Raw genomic sequence first — 23,275 nt, 5'->3', positions numbered from 1 at the left:
ACCATGTTTTGAGAAAAATACCTTCAAGCTCGAATTAAACAGCGCAGATTTTGGCCGCCTCCTCCCCTGCTCCAGTGCCTGACAAGCTGACAGGGCTACACTGAGACCACTTCCAATTCTGAGAAGCAGCACGTGTAGATCTGTATCTCCAAAGGACTGAAAAGTAGGGCTCCTGTAATCCAGGAAGGAACTAATTAACAAGCAGCACTTTCATTTTTGTGCCTGTATTGCTTGCCACTGGAACAGCCACTGGGACAGAAGATGGACGGGAATACAAAGGAGAAGTTAGGAGATGCTCGCCTCCAGTAACTCCCCCAGCAAGATGAGCCAGGGAGCTGCTGTACCTTTGGCTTTTATGTAAATAAGCTGGACAGCCTTGCCTGTTCTCCTTGGAGCACCCAGGATGGATGTGCCCCAGTCTTCAAGGATTACCTGTGCGCACACACCTCCTTTTCACACAGGGCTGAATAACTACTGAACACACAAAAAAAGGGCTACAAGAATATACCGAATTTTCTAATGCATACATGCAAACATACACAGTTCACAGTCAAATCTTTTCCTAGTATTTTTTGCCTTTTTTTTAAGAAGAGTGATAGCACTTCATAGGTTCCAGAGGAGTCTGGGAATACACATGCTCAAAATACACATCTGCTTAAAAAAATAAGTAAATGATTAAATAAAATAAGTAAATAAGTAAGCAGCCACACCCCACAGTCACCCTTCCATCAGCTGATAGTCGGAAACATTGGTACAAAGGACCAGAACCATTTAAGAAAAAAAAAAAAAAGACAAAAAATGAAAAGAAATAACGCTCTCATCTCACTTTGACACTACACTCAAGGGCGGGTTTGCAGTACTGGAGTTCAGTGCTACCTGGCCAAACTGATTCAACTCCAAGCTTTTTGCCTTGAAATCTTTCATTCCTGGAGCGAAATTCATGCAATGCAAAAGCAATGCTTCCAACCAGTTTAAGGGCAAAATAAAATACAGCAAATAATGAGAAAGTAGCAGTGCCACAAGATTGCCGTGGTTTGGAACTGGGTGGTAAACCAAGCTAACTGAAGTATGCAAGCAATGCTATGGAGATGTATTATGATACAAAATAAACAGAACTTTCTACAGTGGCATTATGGAGCCATCTCTCTGTCCCCGTAGTGTTTTGTGCTTCAAGTGTTTTGTCTCAGTGCAATAATCTATAAATATTACAGAGCAACAGCCACAGACTGATACATTCACAGCACCAGCACACCATGACAGTTCACTTTAAAAAATGGCATTTTCTGTGAAAAACAAAGCATTTTGGACTCTGCAGCACTTCTTTGCTGTTTGAGCAAGGCTGGAGCTGCTGGATCTGGATATTTTCCCAGCGCCGAGGTTTGGAGCGGCAGTTGAACAGGAAATACTGCGCAGTCTGTGCATGCATTACATTCCTGTCCCGCCCCGAGCAGCCGCCAACAAACAAACCTTTCTTCTAGTAAAAGAGAGAGAGAGAAAAAAAAAAATACACTGCACAAAGTTCACCAGCAGATGTAGCCTGTGGATCCAACCCAGCCTTTTCTGCTGATAAAGAGAATTTGATGTATTTGCGATGTTGGTGCAACATCACGGTTTGGTGAAGCTGGATCAGCAAAGACCTGGGAGTTTAAAGCTGCAAAATCTGCAGCGCTGAGGTTCCATGAGCTGCTGCACCCACAGCAGAGGGTTTTGCTTGAGAAGGGTTTGCCAAATATTAGTAGCAGCTTACAATAAAAGGGATTGTTTTATTCCCATTTTACTCAGCACTTAAGTTTGTTTTCCACCATCAGTAACACACAGTAACCAGATCAGATGTTTGTGTATCTCAACTTCGTTGACTAACTCAATTTCGAATCACTCCAAGGTTGGCCTCGTTGAAAAAAAAATTCTGGAAAATATTCAACCATAATTTGTTAAATACTTGGTAAGGAAGACAGAGGAGAAACAAACAAATGGGAACAGGAGCAGCACACGGGGTCAAAATGGCTGGATCTCCGTGTTTGTCAGTGAGGGCTGATCCCCTCTGGCATCGGGAGAGGATCTGAGTCGGAACAGCAGGGAAGCAAATGTAAACAAGCACGTGTTTATAGAGCAGAAAAATGTACAGCATCCGCTCTGCTCCGGGTTCTGCTTGTGTGGGACATGGTGGGAAAGGCAGGGAAGAACAACTTGCTCCATCCCAAGGAGCTCAAACACAGGGAAAAAGCAGGAACAGGCGAGCAACGGGTGGCACCTGGAGCCGTCACACAACCCAGGCAGTAACTGCTACCCCCACACATTAATTTAACTCACAGCTGGCATAATAATAGTAATAATAATGCTAAAAGAAGTCTTGGAACCAATGCTGATTGAACAAGAAAGAGGGATAAACAAGCTAAAGAAAAGCCCTTTGGGAGAGTGTTTTCTTATTGCACAGGGTATGAAGGGACAGATGGATGGACACTCGCACGTGGCACGGACACGCACACACGGCCTCTGTAGCCCCAGACCGTGTTTGCCTGAAGAATTTATGCCATGAAATTAGTATGAAGTTAGTGAAGAGCTGTAAAAAAACCTCTTTTTCTGTGCTCCACAGGCACCACACAGTGTGTAAAACACCAAGTTACCCACCTGCCACACAGCTTTTACCCAATCATTGATTTTTCAAGACAAGGAGAGATCCAAACCTAAAGAATACTGCTGGACATTGTATCTATAATCAGCTCATTTCCTTATCAAATCTGTTCAGTTTAATAAACTGATCTTTATAAGGATTTTATAGGGTTTTCTTTCCCCCCAATGACCAAATTCATAGCCTGGGGTTGTGAAATTAAGCTGAGCTTCTTCTTGCGTCCTGCCACACAGAGATTGCCTTAAATATAAGTGACAGTTTTAGTTCTTTTTTTTGACTTGAAAAGTGTAAGACAAGTGGTTCACCAAACCCAAAGGTGGAAGAAATTCCTCTACTTTTTCCCCCCAAAAATACCACTACACCTCCAACCAAAGCCTTATCAAAACCTTGCTCATCTGAGGAGAATAAGCTTAATTTAATTTTCCTAAATATAGCCCAAAGATGTTCCCATAGAGACAGCAACATTCTCTAGGGTACTTTTTGCAGCAAATACTTCAGCAAGACATCAAATCCAAAGCATTAGTCTATTTTTGCAAGCTTTCTTCTCTCTTTCCTAGGAACAGCTCTTCTCTAACAAATTCATCTTGCAAAAATATGTTAAAGGGTGCTCCTCTGCAAAGAAAAAGTTTTGTTTCTCCATTTTGCCTTATGAATTTTTCATTCACTCCCTGGGGATATTTTTGGGACAGGCTACAAGTCTAATTCCTGCCAGGGAAATTCACTCATCCAAAGTTTGCTCCCCAAAAGATACATCCCTAATAGCAAAAAATCAAACTGGGACACCTTTTCTGCAGTTCCTTTGATTTCTCTTTCTAAACTCCATTTATTTCTACCAACCCGTTGGTATTTTGTGGATACTGAGTGCAGGTCTCATGAAACATTCACCCTGTGAGAAAATACACATCTGAAATCAAGCTGCTTCTGGTAACACGTTCTACAGAACCAAAGCCATTTACATCATGCAAGTTCTGGAAGAGATTCTTAATGGAGTAGGGAACAACGTGTGACCATTTATGAAATATTTACCTTCCTTCTTTGGAAGAAGAAGAGAGGTGGCTTAGCTTCAAAAAGACACTGACTTAACAGAGATGTAGATTTATTTGGTGTGACTGCTGTTCTGCTCCATTCCTCCCTGCCCCTCCTCAAATTTCTCTGTATTATGAAACCCAGATACAAAGAAATAAAGAGAAATCCCACTCATCTGGAAGAGGAAACTTTCTCTGAATCACTGCATTATCTGCGCTTCAGTCATTAATAGAATCTAAAAGCAACAGCTGTTTCTAACTAAAAATGCTCTTAAAATCAATTTACAGGCATCATACGACAAGTATCACTTAGCAGGTTACTTGAATCCAGCCCTTCTGGGAGCAAAATAAAAACATCAGATTTTGATTATAAACTTATTTGTTGCAGGGATTTCTCAATAAGAGGTCTGGGTTACACTGGAGTGAATCTGCTGGGACAGAATCTCACGTGGAGAAACTGTTGCCAAGGTAATTTCTTCTCCAGCTTTAGCTTTCATGCAGCAGATTTTATCCAATCTTGGATTACTCTTCATAAATTCTTTTTTAAAAATAATTACAATATTTATAGATATGTAATACAAGTGCCTATCACAGAGAGAAATGCAATTTTATTTGCTGCTTTCTTTTTCTATCTGCTGAATCCACCCTCACCAGTTAAGCTGGAGGGAATTTTGATCAATTTACGTTTTCAGTAAAACCTACACATCTTCTGTAACTATTTTAGATCTGAAGTAATTACAGTATCAACCACTGTGGGTTTTCAGTTCAATTGAAGTGTCACCTGCAGAACAGCAGCTCTGCCAGGTATCTCTGACAAAAAATTGAAGCTGTAACAGAGCATCTATTGTTACACAGTAAGTAAAGAAGTAAGGAAAAAACCCCCACAGAAGCACGTTGCAAAGTCTCATTAATAATTTGCTAATATATCTCGCATTGTCCTGGTGCTGCATCTCTCCTTCACTTTTCAAACTCCTTTTTTTTTAATATTAACTGTGTTTTCAACTGATCCCAAGAAATAAGCTAGAAAATATTCAATCCTATCTCTTCTGACCTTTTACTCCGGAGTCATGAGTATTTTATCCATTAAACATTCCCAGACCATTAAAAGACGCACATTCCCACCTGGAAATACGATAATCAGAAAGCTAAAACTAGATTAAGAATGAAACAAAAGATACAGGAAACTGCAAGCTTTGTACGATAAAGTGTCTACAGTTTTGACAAAAAATAAAAGCAGTGAAACTTGATGAACTTCCAGCAATTCCTTCCTAAAACAAAGCCACAGTTTATTGCCCGTTGAGAAATTCAGCTAATAAGAAACATTATTTTTTTATTATTCTTATTAACAGGAGGGGAATTTTTAAAAAGCGTTTTGGTGTCTTAAACAAGCACTCGGATGCCTCGACCAAGCTGACAATTCAGCTGCAGGTTGGAACAGCTGCAGACATGTTTAATTGCCTCTCCAAATACCCACAATGTCGAGTACTTCTGACCTATTTGAAATATCCTAAACTTTGTACTAAAGGAATGCACAAGATTGAATGCCCATGCTTCAACTCCTGACAATCCTGTAACACTGAGAGCAGCCCACTTGCTATTTCACAGTCATGAGGAAAGCATGAATAACTGAGTGCTGTATAACTGAGGATATTAAATAACCAGTGTCTTCAGGACTACAAGTTTAGAAGCATTAAAAATAAACTGTTTCCTTAATTATATTAGAGGGGGAAAAAACCCAACAAAACCAGTAATTTTTTGCTGCTTACTGGAGCAAAAATGATGGTAATTGTAACTATGTGGATTCATTCTACAGACCCCACTCCTGCTATCCCCAAAGGCCACATACTGACCTTGTCAAAGGTAGACTAAAAAGAGGTAAAAAAAATTGCATCTGAGCCCATTAACAAAGCTGAAACTCTTCCCTAGCTTACTCTTCAGCATGTGCCTTTGTGCTAATTTTAAGAGAGAACCCAGGCATGAGGAAAGAGAAATTATTCTCATTTTGCATCTTGCCCAAGCCCCAGCCTCTCTTAGCCTACATTCCTGCCCAGGCTGTTTATGCAGAACACTTCTGATCAGCTGGTCTCTGCCCAATCTGGCAAAAAACCCCTGCTGTTTTCCTCCAGCACTGATGCAGAGGCAAGGGTGAGCTGTGTACTCAGTACATAATGATGCAATACTATCCCCACTGCTTTGCATCCTTTTCTTTCTTGGCATAAAAGAGCCAGATTTTCACCATTTGCACTGCACAGATCATAGAAGCCTAGAATGGTTTGGGTTGGAAGTGGCCTTTAAAGATCAACTTATTCCACTCCCTGCCATCGCCAGGGACACCTCCCACTATTCCAGGCTGCTCCAAGCCCCGTCCCCAACCTGGCCTTGGACACTTCTGGGGATGAGGTGAGAGATCTTACAGTCCTGTAAGCCCCGTCCCCAACCTGGCCTTGGACACTTCTAGGGATGGGGTGAGAGATCTTACAGTCCTGCTGTTCTCAGAGGTAAAAGAAGCCAGGTCTTGCAGAGCACTTTTCATCTCTTCGGGAGGCAGAAGTCTTGCCTTACCACCAGCACTTTTAATAGCAGAGGTCTCACTTTGGCTCAGGGCAGAGAAGCAGCAGATGAGCTGAGGCAGGAGGCCTGAGCCGACGATGGATCCAGCACATTTACTGCACTTAGCTCAGATGGGAAACCCCAGGCATAAGGACCCATAAATGCTAAATCATATTAAGTCTATACTTACATATACACTCAAGCACTTAGACAGCCATCCCGAGTTTTTGCCCCTTCTCCTCTCTCAGCAATAACAAGCTCCAAGCTGAGGGAGCCCCAGCCAGCGTCCACACCCAGCATTGCTCCTCTTCAACTACTTCCCGCTCCCCATGCTGCTCTCACCACCTCGGCCTCTGCCCCTCTGCAGTTCAGGTGTCTGCACTGACCCCACATGCAGGTGTTCACACAACAACCCCCTGCCATGCGGGTTTTAACTCACACTGAGGGGAAGAGGGGCACAAAACCAACAATTTCTAACCGAAAACCCTCTGTGCGCCTCCGGGACCCCCCCAGCTGTGCACAACAAACCTGCACTGAGAAAAGCAGCGCCTAAGACGGTCACACCTGCACAGCTGGCTGTGTTGTTTATCCTGACAGCTTTAAAAATCCCTTTTGGCACAAATAATGATATTATGTTCTGTACCATACCACAGCACAAGCAATCTGAAAGGCTTTTTTCTGGCTGCTGGCTGAGTGCTATCAGTTTGGGCAGAGCCCACTTGGCTCCTTCTGCCCAGCCCCAGCACATTCAATGAATTACTCAAATCTAAACAGACTCTGCATTTGAATTGATCTCCCAAAGCTCTACAGAGCTGCAGCAGGAAAGCTCTGTATGCACTGGCACGCCTGCTGCAAAGCAAGATAAATATTTGGCACCTCTCCCGCTCCTACATAACCAAAACGAGGACAAATAGCTGCATTATTGGCTTCATTAGGGCCTGTCTTAGATCTTATTTCTCCTGGTGACAGAAAAAGAGAAAAGGGAGACACTGGCACAGGTTGCCCAAGGAAGCAGTGAATGCCTCCTCCCTGGAAGTGTCCAAGGCCCTGGAAGTGTCCAAGGCCCTGGAAGTGTTGGATGGGGCTTGGAGCAACCTGATCTTGTGGAAGGTGCCCCAGCCCATGGCATGGGAGGTAGAACTGGATGATCTTTAACGCCCCTTCTAGCCCAACCCATTCTGGGATTCTGTGAAATCCATGACCCAACAGGATTTTCCCAGACCAAAATTCAACAAATATCAAGAGTAGAAATCTGGATGTAAGTCTTGCAATGCAGCAGAGACATTCTTTCTGCTGAAGAACTGTACTCCAGTGACATGTGAGCAGAAATCAAGGCCTGAGTCCCCTCCCACGGGTCCCCACACACGCAAGGAATTCCAGCCCTACAAAATAAACAAAGTAAGGTCCAGTGTGTTTGAGACACTCACTGCCAAAAAACTCCTGCCAAGACCTGGCCAGCTGGTGGGGGGAAGTCTCTGAGTAGCAATGGGTCTTGACATTTTAAAGAAATGGTTTTATTTTCTTGTTTTAACTACATCATTATAGCTCCCAAGTAGTTTCTGTATTCTCCTCACAGAATGTCCTGGCAGCTTGGCCACCAGCCCAGCTGACCACAGCAGAGCTCACAAAGCCAAGCTGATAAGCACTTGTAGGGCACAATGCATCTGATTTGTCTACACTAGAACCCACCCTAAATATGCCAATATTGTTTTTCTTCTCTCCCCTGGGAACCCCTGATGAACAGCTAAGCTGTTTATATTGCAAACATTTACAGTTAAGGGAAAGATCACCATCCCCCACACCACTGCTTCGGTCCTTCCTGTAAGTCACTGGAATTGGCCAAGACCAGGAACAGTCCAGCAAAACTTGCTTATCCCAAAAATGCTGCAAAATAACCCCTTCATTTAATCCTTCTGCTTCTGTGCCCAATGCTACTATTTCCTGACCACTCCACACCACTGATCTGCATAACCAAAACACAAATGGAAAATGTTGTTCATAACAAAAGCAAACATGGCACCAGGGCTTAACATGAGGTTCCTCACCAAGGCTGAACTGGGAACTCTGGACACCAAACACAGTCTCCTGCCCCTCTCAGGTGTACCCCAGCTTCCAGGATTCCTGGGGAACCCTGTGAGGTCTCCATGAGGTGCTGCAAGAAAAGTGCCACCATACAGAAAGTTCTGACGGCAGAACATTTAATGGAAGGTTATTTGCTCCAAGTATTTTGTGTACCAGCTGAAAGACCACTGAAAGACCCAACACAATTCCCAAGGGGAAGAACTTACACAAACACGGCAAAGCTTCTGGATGGGCTTTCACAGCAGTTTTTTTTTTAAACACTCTTCCTTCCTCCTTTCGCCCAGAGGTGAAAGTGGAAAGTTTTCTCAGGCAGAGGATGCCCTGGCCACTGAGCACTTAAGCAAACACATTATCCACAAAACTTTGGGTTTTTTCCTCTCTCATTTTAGGAAATTCAATTGTTCAAAGGCCTTATTTAATCAGCTGGTGCAGTCGTACAGCTGAGCCCAAGCATTGAAGAGGCTGTTTCAGCCCTTCCTTTAATGAAGGATGAGCACAATTTCCAAATACCTGTGACAAGCCACATGTCAAAACACGCTTCCACCACCACCTGATAACACCACAAGGTGATTACAACACTCCTGGGATGTTTGTACCTGCTCTCTGGCCACAGGTTTTACGCTTCCCACCACTACCTTATGTCTTCTCTTCAATCCCAAAGGTTATCTTATTTATGGAAAACATTAAATATAACATTTATAGCAAGTTCTACAAATCTGAGACATTCCTCTTGTTCTTCTGTTTATGGGACCAACTCCTCTACCAGTTTGTGATTTATGCCACTGGAAGTTTCACAGCAAATACTAAGGAATGTGGCTCCAAGTACACGTCAAATAGGTATTTTCTCTTGCAACCCCAAGTTTTGGACACTCTCATCAAAAGGAAAGACAATACAAAAGTTCCAAGTAATGCCAGAAGGTATTAACTGTTCCAAATGACAGCTGGGGACATGGAATTGAGGTTTCCCAAACTCTGGATCAAGTGACAAAAGACAACACTGCATTGTACTTCTTAATAGGATGTACGTCCTGCAAAACACAGGGAAAAAGGTCAGCCCCACCCACGAAAACCAGTTCAAGTCTAAAGAGAACCCGATCCACTTTTCTGCTCCGCTCCAAATTTCCATTTTGTTGGACAAGCAGCTTCAAAGTTTTTGTGCAACAGTTCCTTGTCCGTAAGAATAATTTTTTAAACCCTGTGTAAAAACCAACTGCCGAACATTTTCTGCTTCAGTTTTATTCTTCGGTAAGGCACACGCACAGCCTTTCAGTAGGACCTTGGGGCTGAATATATATTAAAAATTGAGAGGTGCTCATATAATTTAATAGTAGGTTCTAGAGGAGCACTTAGCTTGTTACATCCTAACTTTATTCCCTTATCACAGGGAGCAAATATTCCTGCTTTATCCAATGTGTAGAAATGACATTAACCATATCTAGGAAATCCTGCTAGATGAGGTCTTAGCATCTGAGTAACAATTTAAGTTATGCCTTCCACAAGATGTAAGTGTGGTGTTTGTATATTAATAATTACTGATACTTTTCTTATTCATAAACTAATTGTTCTGTAAGACTGTAGTAAGGCAATGGAAAAATGTATCTCTGGAGCTGCTTAAACATGCAACTTGTTTGTTTTTTTTTTTTCCTGGAGTCATCTCAGGCAAGTAAACCAAGCATGATCTAGGAATGAGAAAGTACAAAGGAAAAAGAACACTAAAAATGATGTCACTTGGCTTATACATCTTGTTTATAGTTATACCACAGCAGGAAATATAATTACAAACATCAGTCTGCACAAGGTATAAAATATTCCATACTGAAAAGATGCATTGTATTACATAATACTATATAGTTTCTCCAAATTCCGAAGCTCACACACATTCTTCCTGCCTTAACAACCCAAAAGTACATAGAGATCTCCAGGAATACATGGTGTGCACATGCACACATCTGCAAAAGACAGCTTGAAAGTGGCACGAGTAACAAAAATACACAGCCCAGCCCTGTAACCAAATCAGAGGCAATAATTCTTAGACATGGAGTTCAAAGCAACTTCAATAAACAATCACTCCATCATTCTAAAAAGCAGATTCTAACTGGAATTACCCTAACTTATTTTAGGAATTGAATTCCAGTAATGTTGTATGAATTATTCAATGATTGTATCAGCTTATTTTCGACCAAATTCTGTTTTCCCTGAGGAAATTCCAACAGTACTTGCATGCACCACATTGCTATTAGCAAGAGCAAGAATCCTTTACATTTTTTTTCTATACAGATAATGTATTCTTCAAGCTCATTTCCACTGAGGGGAGGAAAAAAAAGCTTTCAGCTTGGCTTTCCTCATGAATAATACATTAAAAATTTAATATTAGCGCACAAATCTTCTTTTTAAGCCTCCAGAAACAGTACTGTATTTGCCCTATTACTTCGAAAAGATTCATGTGCATGTTTAAATAAGGGTAAACCATAAGCTCCTGTTCTCTGTAATTAAGCTGCAACAAAATATTTCACCATTTATCAGACCAATTCTGAAACAATTCTGTAAAGCTTTGTAACTGTCATTAAAAAAAAGATAATCCCTTACCGTATCCACAATAAGGAGTGTAAGACATTTTGTTCCATAACTCAGTGTTGTAATCTGAAGTGGAACAGATTTTTTTCAGCCATTCACAAAACCCAGGTTTTTGTACACGGAGGAGAATCCCGATTTCAAGGAGGCATATACAGTCTACGTTACTAACAGCAGATGTAAATAAAACCCGAACCCACAAGAAAAAACAGCTGCAACAATGATGCAAGGGAGGAGAGGGAGGGAAATAAGTGCCTGGTGTAAGGATGAAAACTTCTAGGAAGAGGAGAGTCCTTCTAAGAACAGCAGCCGCATCAATCCCGTGCCACTTGTTCAAGCCTTGACTCCGCAGGCTGAGGGCTCTGCCACGGCCTCAGGCTCCTGATCCCTTCTCAGGCTTGTACAAAAATAAACAAACTGTGGAGCACGAACCCAGATGTTTCAGGAATCAGACAGCAAGAGTCCAATTGTGCTGCTATGGGAGAAGTATTTTTAAGTGTTTGCGTCTGGTGCATTGGGAGGCGGCACCACTGGGGCTCAGCTCCCTGGAGGCTTCAAGCGTCTTCTCCCGGAAGCCAGCAGCAAGTTCATGACTCTTTGAGGAACTGGACAAGGTGTCCTCTGAGAAAGGAGCACACATACTATGATCTGCAGCATAAAGGACAAATATAACCAGCACAGACACTGCCTTCACTGCTCAGGGCTGGATCCCCGGTGCAGCCCCAGCACAGAGAGGGACTAATGGCTGGATTCGATGGTCTTAGAGGTTTTTTCCAGCCTAAATGATTCTAAGATTTCCATGCATTGCCTGGTGGAAGGAAGACCCACATGGGAGAGGAAAAATGGCAAAAGAGTTATTTTTATTAAGGTGACTGGAGGAAATGTTGGGGACTCGAATGTATGGCTGCAACTACAGGTTTCAGCCATCACCCCTATCACTCCTTCAAAATAGCTTCTAATTTCTCTTTAAGGTACCGTGTTCCACGTGAGTTGGGGTACTCTGCTCATTATTACAGCAAAACAGTAGGAAACAAGAGTTTTCTTCTTTACTTAATTTATTACAGTTTTAAAAATTATCATTAAACTATTGGCATTCAAAGATTTCACTCTGGGTTGGACTTCTAGGAAGCTCTTCACATTTCCCAAAGAAAAGCAGATTTAAGGTGCAAGACACGGGAATCAGAGACTCTCCTGTGCCTGGTCTGCAGAGAACTATCTACAAACACAGTTTGTTGATCTGTTCCCAGATCACAGATTGTGGAAGCGAGCTGTAAACCCTGTCACAAACACATTTCTAACCCAGCTTTCAAAGGGAAGTGATGTCCCAGCAAGGTTTGGAAACAGCACTGAAGTTGCTTGGCTTTGCAGCGTCCATGAAAAAGCTCCTACAAACCTGTGGCTCTTCCACTAAAGACCAGTGAATTCCTGGTGTTATTTTTTTCCCAGAAACTTCTGTTTTCCTACCTCTCTGCTGTAGTCTTCAATACAAAATCCATGAACTCTTGTACCTAAACCCTCTCAGAAATAACCCCCTATTGCCTTCTGAGCTGCTAAACCCAGGAGGAGCTCCCTCAGCCAGCTCCTGTGCTGAGCTTTGCACTGACAGTGACTGTCCCCAACATCCCCTGTGTCCCAGAGCAGGAAGTCCCCCCAGGAGCAGCTGGCAGGCAGCGCCCTGATCCACACAGCCTATGTTTGTCCATTACCCTTTTCCTTTTGGCTGCTGCCGCGGCTTCGTGAGCTCCTCTCCCCTTATACAGGAAGCTGGGGCCTCAAGCTTAATCCTGCACATTCAGTTCTCTGCTCTTCCAGCTACCACTACAAATGTACTCTCCCAGAAAAGAAAAAAAAAAAGAAGAAAAAAACGGCACGGAAAGCTCTCACAATCCAATCTTTGCTAAACTTCTCCAGGGTGAGATTATTTATCTTTTTTTCTTTTTTTTTTTTTTTTTCTGGGAGCAAACTGAAGGGAAGATTAACAAATTCCTGCAGCTGAACAAACACACTGAACGTTATTCATCAAGACAGAGAGCAGATAGTCCAGATCTAAAAGGTACAAACAAACTTTGCAACACCACTATGGCGAGAAAATCTGGAATGTCCAGAGATCTTTATTCACAGGTTTCAGTGTTACGCATCAGGCACTTTCACTCCTGTGGGGTTGGGGAAGCAGCAGCAACAGCATTTGTGGGAGATGGGGAGGAAGATGGGGAAGATGTGGTTGAAAGAAGATTGAGCTTGGCCACAGCAGCCTGGGAACCCAGAGCATCAGATCAAGGAAGGAAAACAAGGAAGGAGTCGTCTACAACTCTAATTCATCTCCTTTTTTCTCTGAAAGCTGTTGAGTTTCTCTGCCTGCTTGCTCCATGCCAGCCCCTGGACTGCACCATCAGCCCCTTCCATCCTCAGAACAGTTTGTTTCCGTCTCAACCCAAAAGGGTGAACCTTCTTTTCCCGTCTCTTGGCCATTGCAACATTGCCAGGCTCACCCCAGTACGTTCCAGGGGAAAAAACCCAACTAACCAAGCATCATATATTGAAACATAGTGTTTTGTAATTTTATTTGTGTATGTGCGTCCCCTCCCAGCAGCTTCCTCAATTCCTTCTTCCTGAACCTCATGGCCTAAAATAGAGTAAAAAACCCTTCCTGTCATCCTTTCCAATTATTCTGGCACTTCCTCAGTTACTGACTGTGAGTAAAACTCCTACACCACACATAAAGATATCTGCAATTTGCTTAAATGCATCCATGGCACTTTGGAGGGGCAGGATTGCTTGGATCCCAGACTCACCGTTCCTTCAACTGCTGACTGGGATCAGCAGCCAACTCCACCACAACTTTTACAGGATTTACACTGAATAATTCTACAACATTTAAGATGTACAGCAGCAAATTGCTGCTTACTGTTGTATCAAGAGCCTCATCCAAAGGAGCTGATGCCTCTCCTAATGCCTGTGCTTGGCTGAGGAACAGCAGCTACTCGTGGAAATACCATGGGATGTGCAAAGGGCACCACAAATCAAGGGGGGCTTAAAGCACCCTCCCTAAAATCGAGATATTCTGCAAAAAGCATTTAATATGACTAAGAGAAAAGGTGCTCTCTGAAAAGAGAGGGAAGAAGGGGCCCTGCTTAAAGCACCAGCTCAAGTGATTTATTTCAGGTTGTCTGAACTGCTGATTCAAGGTGCTTCCAGTGGTAGGTATGAACCTGATGCTTTAAGCCCTCACTCTGTGTTCAGCTACAGATGTCATGGTTAATAATGGAATAGCAACAAGAGGTGGGAAGAAAGGAAGAGAAGTGACTGTACCTGGATTAACTATGTGTAGAGCCAACCACACCAATACATCTTTCCTCTATGAAAACCTCTATTCCAGTATCAGCACCACTGTGATTTCTGTTGGCAAACTCACTGCTGAAATGCTGTAATCACATCAGTCACAGAAACCAGGGGCAGATAAATAAATAAATAAAAATCAGGATACCCCTCCCCAGGATAAAAAGAAGAAATTCTCAATTTGTTCAGCCTTTTATTGCAGGTCAGCTTTTCTACTCAGCTTTCTCCCATCTCCTTGGAAAGCTCTCAACAGCAAATCCAGAGGACAAAGCCTTACACAGCAGCTCAGAGAAGTCTTTCCAAAACAGTTTACAGCAGGACAACTTCACCATTGCTACAAATCAGCTGTCACGTTGGAATGTGTAAACAGACATATATCTCTTTTTTTTCTTACTGCTACGTGTCAGATCTGACTACTACAAATACCTCAGGATTTTCTAAGGTCTAGCAACACTACCAGTCGTCTTCTGGTTTTGCACTAATTTATGCCACAAAAACTGGAAATAGTCTGATTAAGTAATATGAAAAACACAGGATTTACGTTTGGCTCATCCAGTCCCTTTCTATTTTTAGTGGAAACACCCAGCATGGCTCCTGTTTCAGTACCTGCAGATTCAGAGTCTCCTCCACTGCATCGCCCAGGTCATCAGTGACTGACCAGTGCCAGACCTGGACACTCCACCCCACTATTCCACCTGCCACATCCCTCTGAAAGCCCTGGACTACTGATGTATCAGCAAAGATTTCTGCATCCATTTCACAGCAGCTTATATGCAGACCAGCATTTTTCTAGTTTGTTCTTAAAAAGCTTCTTTTCAGCTCGTGGCAATCTACTTGTTTTCCCTCCCCATGTTACCAAGTTACAGAAATAAGTTCAGTCCCTGTGACACGGTTTATTTTTGAAAAGAAAAATCTGCTGGGTATGATTGGCTTTCTTGGCTTCTTGCAATATTTCTCAAGTTTCTGTGTTCCTTTCTGAAAACTGAAATTGGAAATTATGAATAAGGCAGCCTAAGCACTATTTTAGTTCTTATGGGTTTTTTTTTAGAAGCTTATTTACTCTTCCCAAGGTGTCAAAGGTAACAGCTCACAGTTCTGAAGTTGTACAGTTTCACACCAGCCACTAGGCATCCAGTGATTTAATTTGCCATCTGCTCCCAATTAAAGTCTTAGCCAAAGACTGATACCAGCTTCCCTCCCCCCAATTTAATACAATATTTCAGTGTCAGAAGTTGGTGACTTCCCTTTCCTGCTTTCCTGAGCACCAAACCAAATCCTTTGTCTTCCTTTCATTACTACAATACTTTCCCAATACTTTGCCTTCCCCACAGCCACTGCCAGGTGCATGTTCTGGCAAGCACAAGACAGAGAACATTAAAAATTAATTCAGAAAAAATTAAAAACAGCATCCAAAAATATCAGGGAAGCAAAAATATTCTCGCTCAAACCATCCCTATTAGAAACTAGGGCAGACTTTTTGCAGGCTTCCTTCCTTCCTCTTGTGCTGGAAAAACTTATCAAGTTAGTGAACTACTGTATTTTCTATGCTTCATTTGAACTGGGACAGCCTGTGCCCGTCTCCACAATAAAAAATTCTGTTAAACTGCTACATCATCTTAAATCCTCTTTTTCTTTCAGGCTTGCATCTGAAGGAACTGAGTCATGTCTCCAACTTCTCAGTGCTTACTGAAGTTTGCCACCCTGCAGCTCGCTGACTTTAATGATTTTGCTCTTTCTCTCTCTCTGAACCTCTGATAAATGTCACCACTTCAGCCACCCTTTCTGAGCCACCTTCCGCTTCTGCAGCTGTGGGGCCTCCTTACCTGTGATGCCTTTAGGGATCTCCCTCAGCTGCCTTTCCTGCATCAAATCCTGTTGGAACACGAGAAGGATGTGCTGTGCCCTGCTGTACTCCTCCCCCAAGTGTCTATTGCAAAAAACAAAAATCACTTCACCAGCACCTTCTGTGGTTTGAATCTCTGCAGCACTCACCAACACAGGGCACATGCTGTGGGCAGGTACTTGAGTGGAAGCACAGCCAGGGTTTGTAAGGTTTTCCAAGGAAGACTCTCCACTGCAATGTGACTGTGCTGACACCACCAGCAGCGCTCATTTTCCAACCTGTTCTGCTGGGACACAGGAGCTTTAATGAAACTTGCCCACTGCAGCAGCTCCCTGGTGCTACCATTTATTTTACAGTCCGGTTTTGCTATTGCTAACATTTCAACTCAATCTTCCTTTCTTGATAATCCCATAAATGAAACTCAAATATTAATTACAGTGTCACAGAGACCCTTCACAGGGCTGCTGGGTGCCCCACCACTTAACAAGAGCACGATCCTGAAGGTGAGCAAGGACAGAATTAGGGTACATTGTTATGGTGACCCACAGCACAGGGCAGCAGCCTTCAAACAGCAAATGCAAGTATTACTGATGTGCTCTGGATCATCAGCACTGCTCCTCTCCATGCCAAGCACATCTTAGTCCACCCTTCAACACATGCATGAGTCTGAACACAGACCATGGACCATCTCTGCCAGCATCTCCAAAGTTCTCAAGTGGCTTAAACAGCCACAACATGAGAAGGGCAAGGACCTGTTGGAGCGAGTCATCTCTGCCAGCATCTCCAAAGTTCTCAAGTGGCACAACATGAGAAGGGCAAGGACCTGTTGGAGTGAGTCCAGAAGAAGCCACAAAGATGCTCCAAGGGCTGGAGCCCCTCTGCTCTGGAGCCAGGCTGGGAGAGCTGGGGGTGTTCACCTGGAGAAGAAAAGGCTCCAGGGAGACCTTAGAGGCCCTTCCAGAGCCTAAAGGGGCTCCAGGAGAGCTGGAGAGGGACTTGGGACAAGGGCCTGGAGTGACAGAACAAGAGGGGATGGCTTTAAACTGATAGAGAGCCAGGCCTGAACAGATACAAAGAAAAAACTCTTCCCTGTGAGGTTGGGGAGGCCCTGGCACAGGGTGCCCAGAGCAGCTGAGGCTGCCCCTGGATCCCTGGAAGTGCCTAAGGCCAGGTTGGATGGGGCTTGGAGCAGCCTGGGATAGTGGAAGGTGTCCCTGCCCATGGCAGAGGGTGGGACTGGAGGGTCTTCAAGATCCTTTCCAACCCAAACCATTCTGTGAGTCTGTGATGAAAGAGGCGTCATCTGGCACAGGTGAAGGACTCTGTACACACTGAAATCCCCTCCTGTGACAGACCCTGCATTCTCCTGCCCGTGGCAGACCCCCTCCTTTCACAACCACAGCTTTTACCATATCTGCCACAGCTTGTGGCTCACACTGATCCTTCCTCATCAATGCAGAACTCAGATATTTAAAAACACAAGTGCTGTAACAAATCTTCATGTCCAGATGAAATATGACAGTCATTTTGAGAGGGGCATATTAATCCTTAGGGAATGGCTCTTACTTTCCTACCAAGACAACTTTAGGTTGTATTCTTCAGAGTTTAAGAATTGCCAGAGAGGCAGAGCAGCACACAAAAGTGATGTGGAATTCAGTTCAGGTCCCCACAAAAGCACCTCTTGACAGGGCACATTTCCCCTTTGATCCAGCATGGGCCTGACTACAGCCAGTTCTGCCCAGCTGCTTTTAAGAAAGCTGTCACTGGGACCAAGGCTCCCCTTCTGGGATTAACCACACCAAATCCAACTATTTTTGTTTGGTGGGTGTTTTTTTTAATGCTTTTTTTGCTTGTTTAAGCATTTTTTAAAATTAATTCTTAACTTAAATGCCTGTGAAAGAGGAATAAAAACAACAACCAACCAACCTTTGGGCAATTTTGTAGTGTTTCTAAATGAACTTTTGAGGACAGCGTGGTGCATTGGTAAAATACACAGATCTGTACAACACTTACACTTTTCCTTACAGGTAGGCTACAAATGGATCACAACACTTTAATCAATATGAAACACCCTCAGAAGAACAGATAAAAGTTATATTGTGGTTGTTCCAGGCTGATTTTTTTTTAAACACACTATTTCTGAACATCACTGTTATGTTCAACTGTTCGTAACACCGAAAAATTTAGACCTGCAGAATTCAAGGAGTGCAAAAAAAAGAAGAAACACGATGTTCCAGGCCAATGATGACAACTCAGAGGGACACCAATGGGTTCCCATCATGTTTCAAGCAACAACCACTGTCACCACAGAGCAGAGCTGCCAGAGGACGTCCCCAAACTTAAAAGAGGCTCTTGTAACAACAAATGTTTCTACCACCACACTCCATCTACACTATCACTTGACACAGGAATGCTCAAATCTGTTCTGCATATATATTCATGCCAAGCAGATAAAGAGAATCACATTTGTAGTGACAAATGAAATGACTGGAGGCACATTTGTCATGTTCTGTGTCACTGGTGACATGTTCATCTATCAGGTTTTCAACATGAGCAACCACCTTTTCACCATGAGATGTCTTATTATAGACTCCAGCTAAAGCAACCATGACAATTAACAGCCTGTTTGGCACATCTGTCTCTACAGGTGGGTCATGAAGTCACAAAGAGTGAGGAGAAAAGGATGAATCCTAAGGAAAACCAGTGGCACTTGTGAAGATGATGGTAAGAGGCCATTATAATCACCCAGCCTGATGATCCCTTTTTTAAACAGTAAGGCTGTAACCTTGCTTAAGGAGGAAGTAGGTGCACATTAAGAACAGTTTTTTGTGGGCAGCAGTGTAAAAATAAATATTAATTGCACTCCAAACACACCATTTGTTTTAGGAAAGGAAAAGCCACCAACTATCACTGGCAGACCAGGATGGACAACTACCAGGACTGCACCACAAGGCTCCATGCCGAGAAAAGAACCCCACGTGTTTCAAGAACTTTTGAAGCAGCTTTTCTGAAACACTTCAGAGCACAGGACTTCCAAATGCTTTTACTCACTGAACTTTAAGTGGAGCATTGTTAGTAGACAGCCCAGTGTCCTACATTTTCTGGTACTAGTCAATATAGGAACCAAAGAGAATGTACCACTCATGAGAAGCCAGAAGAGGAAAAACCACCATCTGTTCACATTCTAAAGGCAAAGTCCTATGGAGCATAAAGAAAAAAAGAAAGGTTGTGTGGTTTAAGTTTGTCTTTCTTCTGCCTAACACAACTCCTATTTAAACTTAGGTTATAAAGGGAGCCTAACACATGAAGGAACAGATGAGGCTGCAGCAGGTTGTGACAGCACAGAAACATTGAACCACTGAATCCTTTAGGTTGGAAAAGACCTCCAAGATCATCCAGACCAACCATTAACCCAGCACTGCCCAGGCCACCACTAAACCCTGCCCCAAGGGCCACATCTGCACATCTTTTAAATCCCTCCAGGGTGGTGACTCCACCACTGCCCTGGGCAGCCTGCTCCAGTGCCTGATAATCCTTTGGTGAAAAAGTTTTTCCTAATATCCAATTTAAACCTTCCACAGTGCAACTTGAGGCCATTTCTTTTGGTTCTGTCACTTGATCCCTGGGAGAACAGGTTGACCCCCACCCTGCTATGCCCTCCTTTCAGGTAGTCATGGAGAGGTAAAGGTCCCCACCCCCCAAGCCTCCTTTTCTCCAGGCTGAGCCCCCCCAGCTGCTCCTGGTGCTCCAGAACCTTCCCAAGCTCCATTTCCTTCCCCGAACACGCTCCAGCCCTTCTTTCTTGTATCAAGGGTCCCAAAACTGAGCACAGAATTTGAGGTGCAGCATCCCATTAAAAAAAATGTTTTTTATATGCAATTCTCTGTTCCATTTAAGTGAAGTGCTTAACTCCATGGATACAACACACATGGATCAGCTGCTGGGTTTTTTTTTGCTTCATGAGGCTCTCATTGACAGCGGTTTTGCTGAAAAGAGCCCCACAACAATGCTGGAAATAGCAGCAGAGCGAGTGCACAGAATGATTTCCAGTAACATGTCAAAAACACACCATCAAAGATTAACTTCTTGCCTCCAAAAGCAAAGACTGTTTTAACTGGCGATCTCCCGAAGTGCAGTTATTAGAGACCTCGATTAATCCATACCAGAGACACAGAGCACAATAAATGATAAAATATATCAAATAGTGCTGATAGATCAGAAAATACTGCTCCCCAAATTATGCAAAACCTGGCTACACGGATTAATTTGGTGCTAAAAGTCCATGTTTTGAAACATTTGGCAAAAAATGAACAAATAATCCACTTCCACAAACACAAGTTTTACTGTAGACGCTTCAATTTGGGCCTTGCTGTCCCGTAACAGAGCCCAAATTCACTGACTAATGCACTTTCAGAGATTTTTTTTTGGGTTTTTTTTTTTTCTTACTTCTCTTGACTAAACTGCAAGACTATGCCCTGCCTTCCCCTGCCATTTCACTGCACGAGAATAAAGACTGTGTCTTATTATGCAGCTTAATGATATGTTAATCTTAAAGCAAAACACTGAAGGAAAACACTAATACTCTCCTCAAACAAATAAACAATCACAAAATGTGCTATTGAGTGTAACAGAGCTGTTTGCCCAAATAATGTGAGAAATCCAAGCAGTAATTAACTCAAATTGTTTTATCAGAGAGAATTAAAAGAATATAAGCAACCTGCCATCATGATGCAGTTTGGAGTTGGCTTCTTACAGGCTAGCTGGTATTACAGCAATAAAACAAAGGGCACTGCAAAATGTAAAGCTGAAGCTAAAAAAAGGAGATGTCAGAATTTTATTGGGAGATACAAAGGGAATTTTTTTTTTTCTTTGAAGACAGGATTCACAAGGATTTTTTAAATGAGGTACAGATTTTCTACTGGGATATCTAGCCCGTAATTTTTCTGAATCTTCTGCATCGAAAAATAACATTCATGGTATTCTGATGAAATGCTAAGATAATAATAATAAAATATTGAAGTATATGCATTCTTCTTAAGGCTGTGTGAACAGCAGGTTGTATGAAGCTTTAAGTTATTTTACATCTGCAGGTCCTGTGGTAAAATGAGAAGTTAGGGTGAAAAGTTGTACCTAAAATACTGTTGTCCTACATGCCCTAGGAAAGTCAAGCAGCAAGAAAATTATCCTACCCACAACAGCTAGAAAAAACAAAAGAAAAAGAAAAAAGAAATAGTAGGAGTACCTGGAACTAAAGCCATAAAAAAATTCCCTACTTAGTCTTAACAGTTATTTTCTGTAACCTCAGAAGGAAGATGCGACTGGCACAGCAAACAAAAACAGACAGAAGGGAAGAAGGGTTGAAAATGCCCCCAAACCCAAAGCACCAAGGTCTTCTATGCTGCCATTCCCTCAAAACCCAACCTTCTCTACATGAAGCCCCACAGACACCACCTTACAGTATAACCTCAAATTCTATTTTAAATCGTTATACACTTATAAAAAAAAAAAACAACCACCACATTAAAAAAATGTAAGAAGTTGACAGATGTCAATTTATTTAGAAGTAACCCATCATTTAAGCTTCTTTCTCAGGAACACTGAGCTGTTTATGGATCATCATCTCATTTCTGGAGGAGGCTGTAATCACCTCGTGCCATTAAAGTCCTCGCTCTAATTTTCTGTAGAGCAGGAACACTTTTGCCAAAGCTTCCTCACATTCATTCTACATTACTTAAGAGCCATTGCCATTCTTACTGAAATTATAAAGACTCGGATTCTGTGTGCTTTACAGAGAATGTATCAAAGTGCCACACAAAATTGCTGCAGGATATTAAGAACTGCTGAATTTTAAAGCAGAGAAAGCAGAATTTCAGAGGTAAAGAATCTCATCTAAATTTTGAATCCAGACTTCAGCTGAATTCAAGACTGAGGATGAATATACACCATTTAACAATAGCAAACTACTCAGGAGCAGGAACACTACATGGAGCACAAATCTGTCAAGGACTGAAAACCACACAGAATTTAACAATAATAACATCAACACCTCGTGATTTCCTTTTCAATCTTTGAAAATGTCAGCTGCTACCACTATAACCTTCACACAAATACATACCCGAAAAAACCCAGTTTGTCTACAACCATTGCTAAGCATCTCTAGGTATTCTGTAGGATGGCCTCAAAGTGATGAGGACATGAAGGGTTTTGTGGAGGTTGTTCAGGAAAGAAGGGTCTGCGAAGACCTTAGAGCCACTTTCAGAGACAAAAGGGGCTCCAAGAGAGGTGGAGAGGGACTTTGGACAAGGGCCTGGAGTGACAGGACACAGGGAATGGCTTCAGACTGAGAGAGGGCAGGGTTAGATGGGATATTAGGAAGAAATTCTTCCCTGTGAGGGTGGTGAGGTCCTGGCACAGGTTGACCAGAGTGGCTGCCCCATCCTTGGAAGTGTCCAAGGCCAGGCTGGAGAGGGCTTGGAGCAACCTGGGAGAGTGGAAGGTGCCTTTGTCTTTACCCTTGTACAAATCATTTTTCTGGATATGTCATTGGGCAAATAAAAAAGGTTCCCAGTTGAACATTATGCATTGGGCAAATAAAAAAGGTTCCCAGTTGAACAGTACATATTTTTCTGAAACACCCAGTAACTTGGGTACAGTGTCCCAAGAACCAGCACATTAAATCTTTGAGTGCTGGAAAAGAGGAACATCCCTTTCAAATGAAAAATTCTGAGAGGGTTTTGACTCATATGACATAGTTGAAAGTGGGATTTTTACTTACTGTAGAAAACATTAAAAGCTGTGCATGCACAATAGGGTAGGTACTTCCAACAGGTGATTATGTTAAACCAAAAAACGGGTTAGAGCAGTAGATAACAGCATGACAAAATTATTATTATTATTATTTTTTAAGGAGGAATCTATAGCCACAGTATCTTCAGAAAACAAATACAGCCAAGGCAAGAGTGAGGACAAAACAAAGCACTGGCTTTGAACTGAAAATCACCACAAACATCATGGAAGAGAAGGATCTTTGCAGATGAATTACATTTAAGCAAACACAACTGCCTGAGTAAGAGGGAAACACTGGACAAACAGGCATTTTATTACTCCTTTGCACATCTAGGTCAACATTTTAAGCAGATACAGCTGCTGAGGAGGTTACAGAGAACATGGACTGAGATTCTTGGTGGAACAGACAGGAGCAGTAGAAGAGGCAACGGATCCAAGTTGAAGCAAGATACA

The 23,275-nt window shown here is 42.7% G+C and overlaps 1 protein-coding gene across 10 annotated transcripts in view; it reads right to left on the bottom strand.

The window, feature by feature from the left end:
- Positions 1–23,275, bottom strand: part of CTDSPL (CTD small phosphatase like) — an 80,480-nt gene that overhangs the window by 40,647 nt on the left and 16,558 nt on the right. Inside the window, exon 1 of one of the 10 annotated variants that reach the window (XM_017746741.1) lies at positions 10,873–10,915. The exons of the other annotated variants lie outside the window; for them this stretch is intronic. Coding sequence (XP_017602230.1) covers positions 10,873–10,900 — 28 coding nt within the window. The 5' untranslated portion in view covers positions 10,901–10,915. Of the gene's footprint in view, positions 1–10,872; positions 10,916–23,275 lie in introns of those variants that run through there. 10 annotated transcript variants of the gene reach the window in all.

The sequence above is a fragment of the Corvus brachyrhynchos genome, unplaced genomic scaffold, assembly GCF_000691975.1.
Source record: "Corvus brachyrhynchos isolate BGI_N302 unplaced genomic scaffold, ASM69197v1 scaffold18, whole genome shotgun sequence".
Taxonomy (NCBI): domain Eukaryota; kingdom Metazoa; phylum Chordata; class Aves; order Passeriformes; family Corvidae; genus Corvus; species Corvus brachyrhynchos.
Note: the sequence above shows the minus strand (reverse complement) of the source record. Positions and strands in the feature narration are given on the sequence as shown.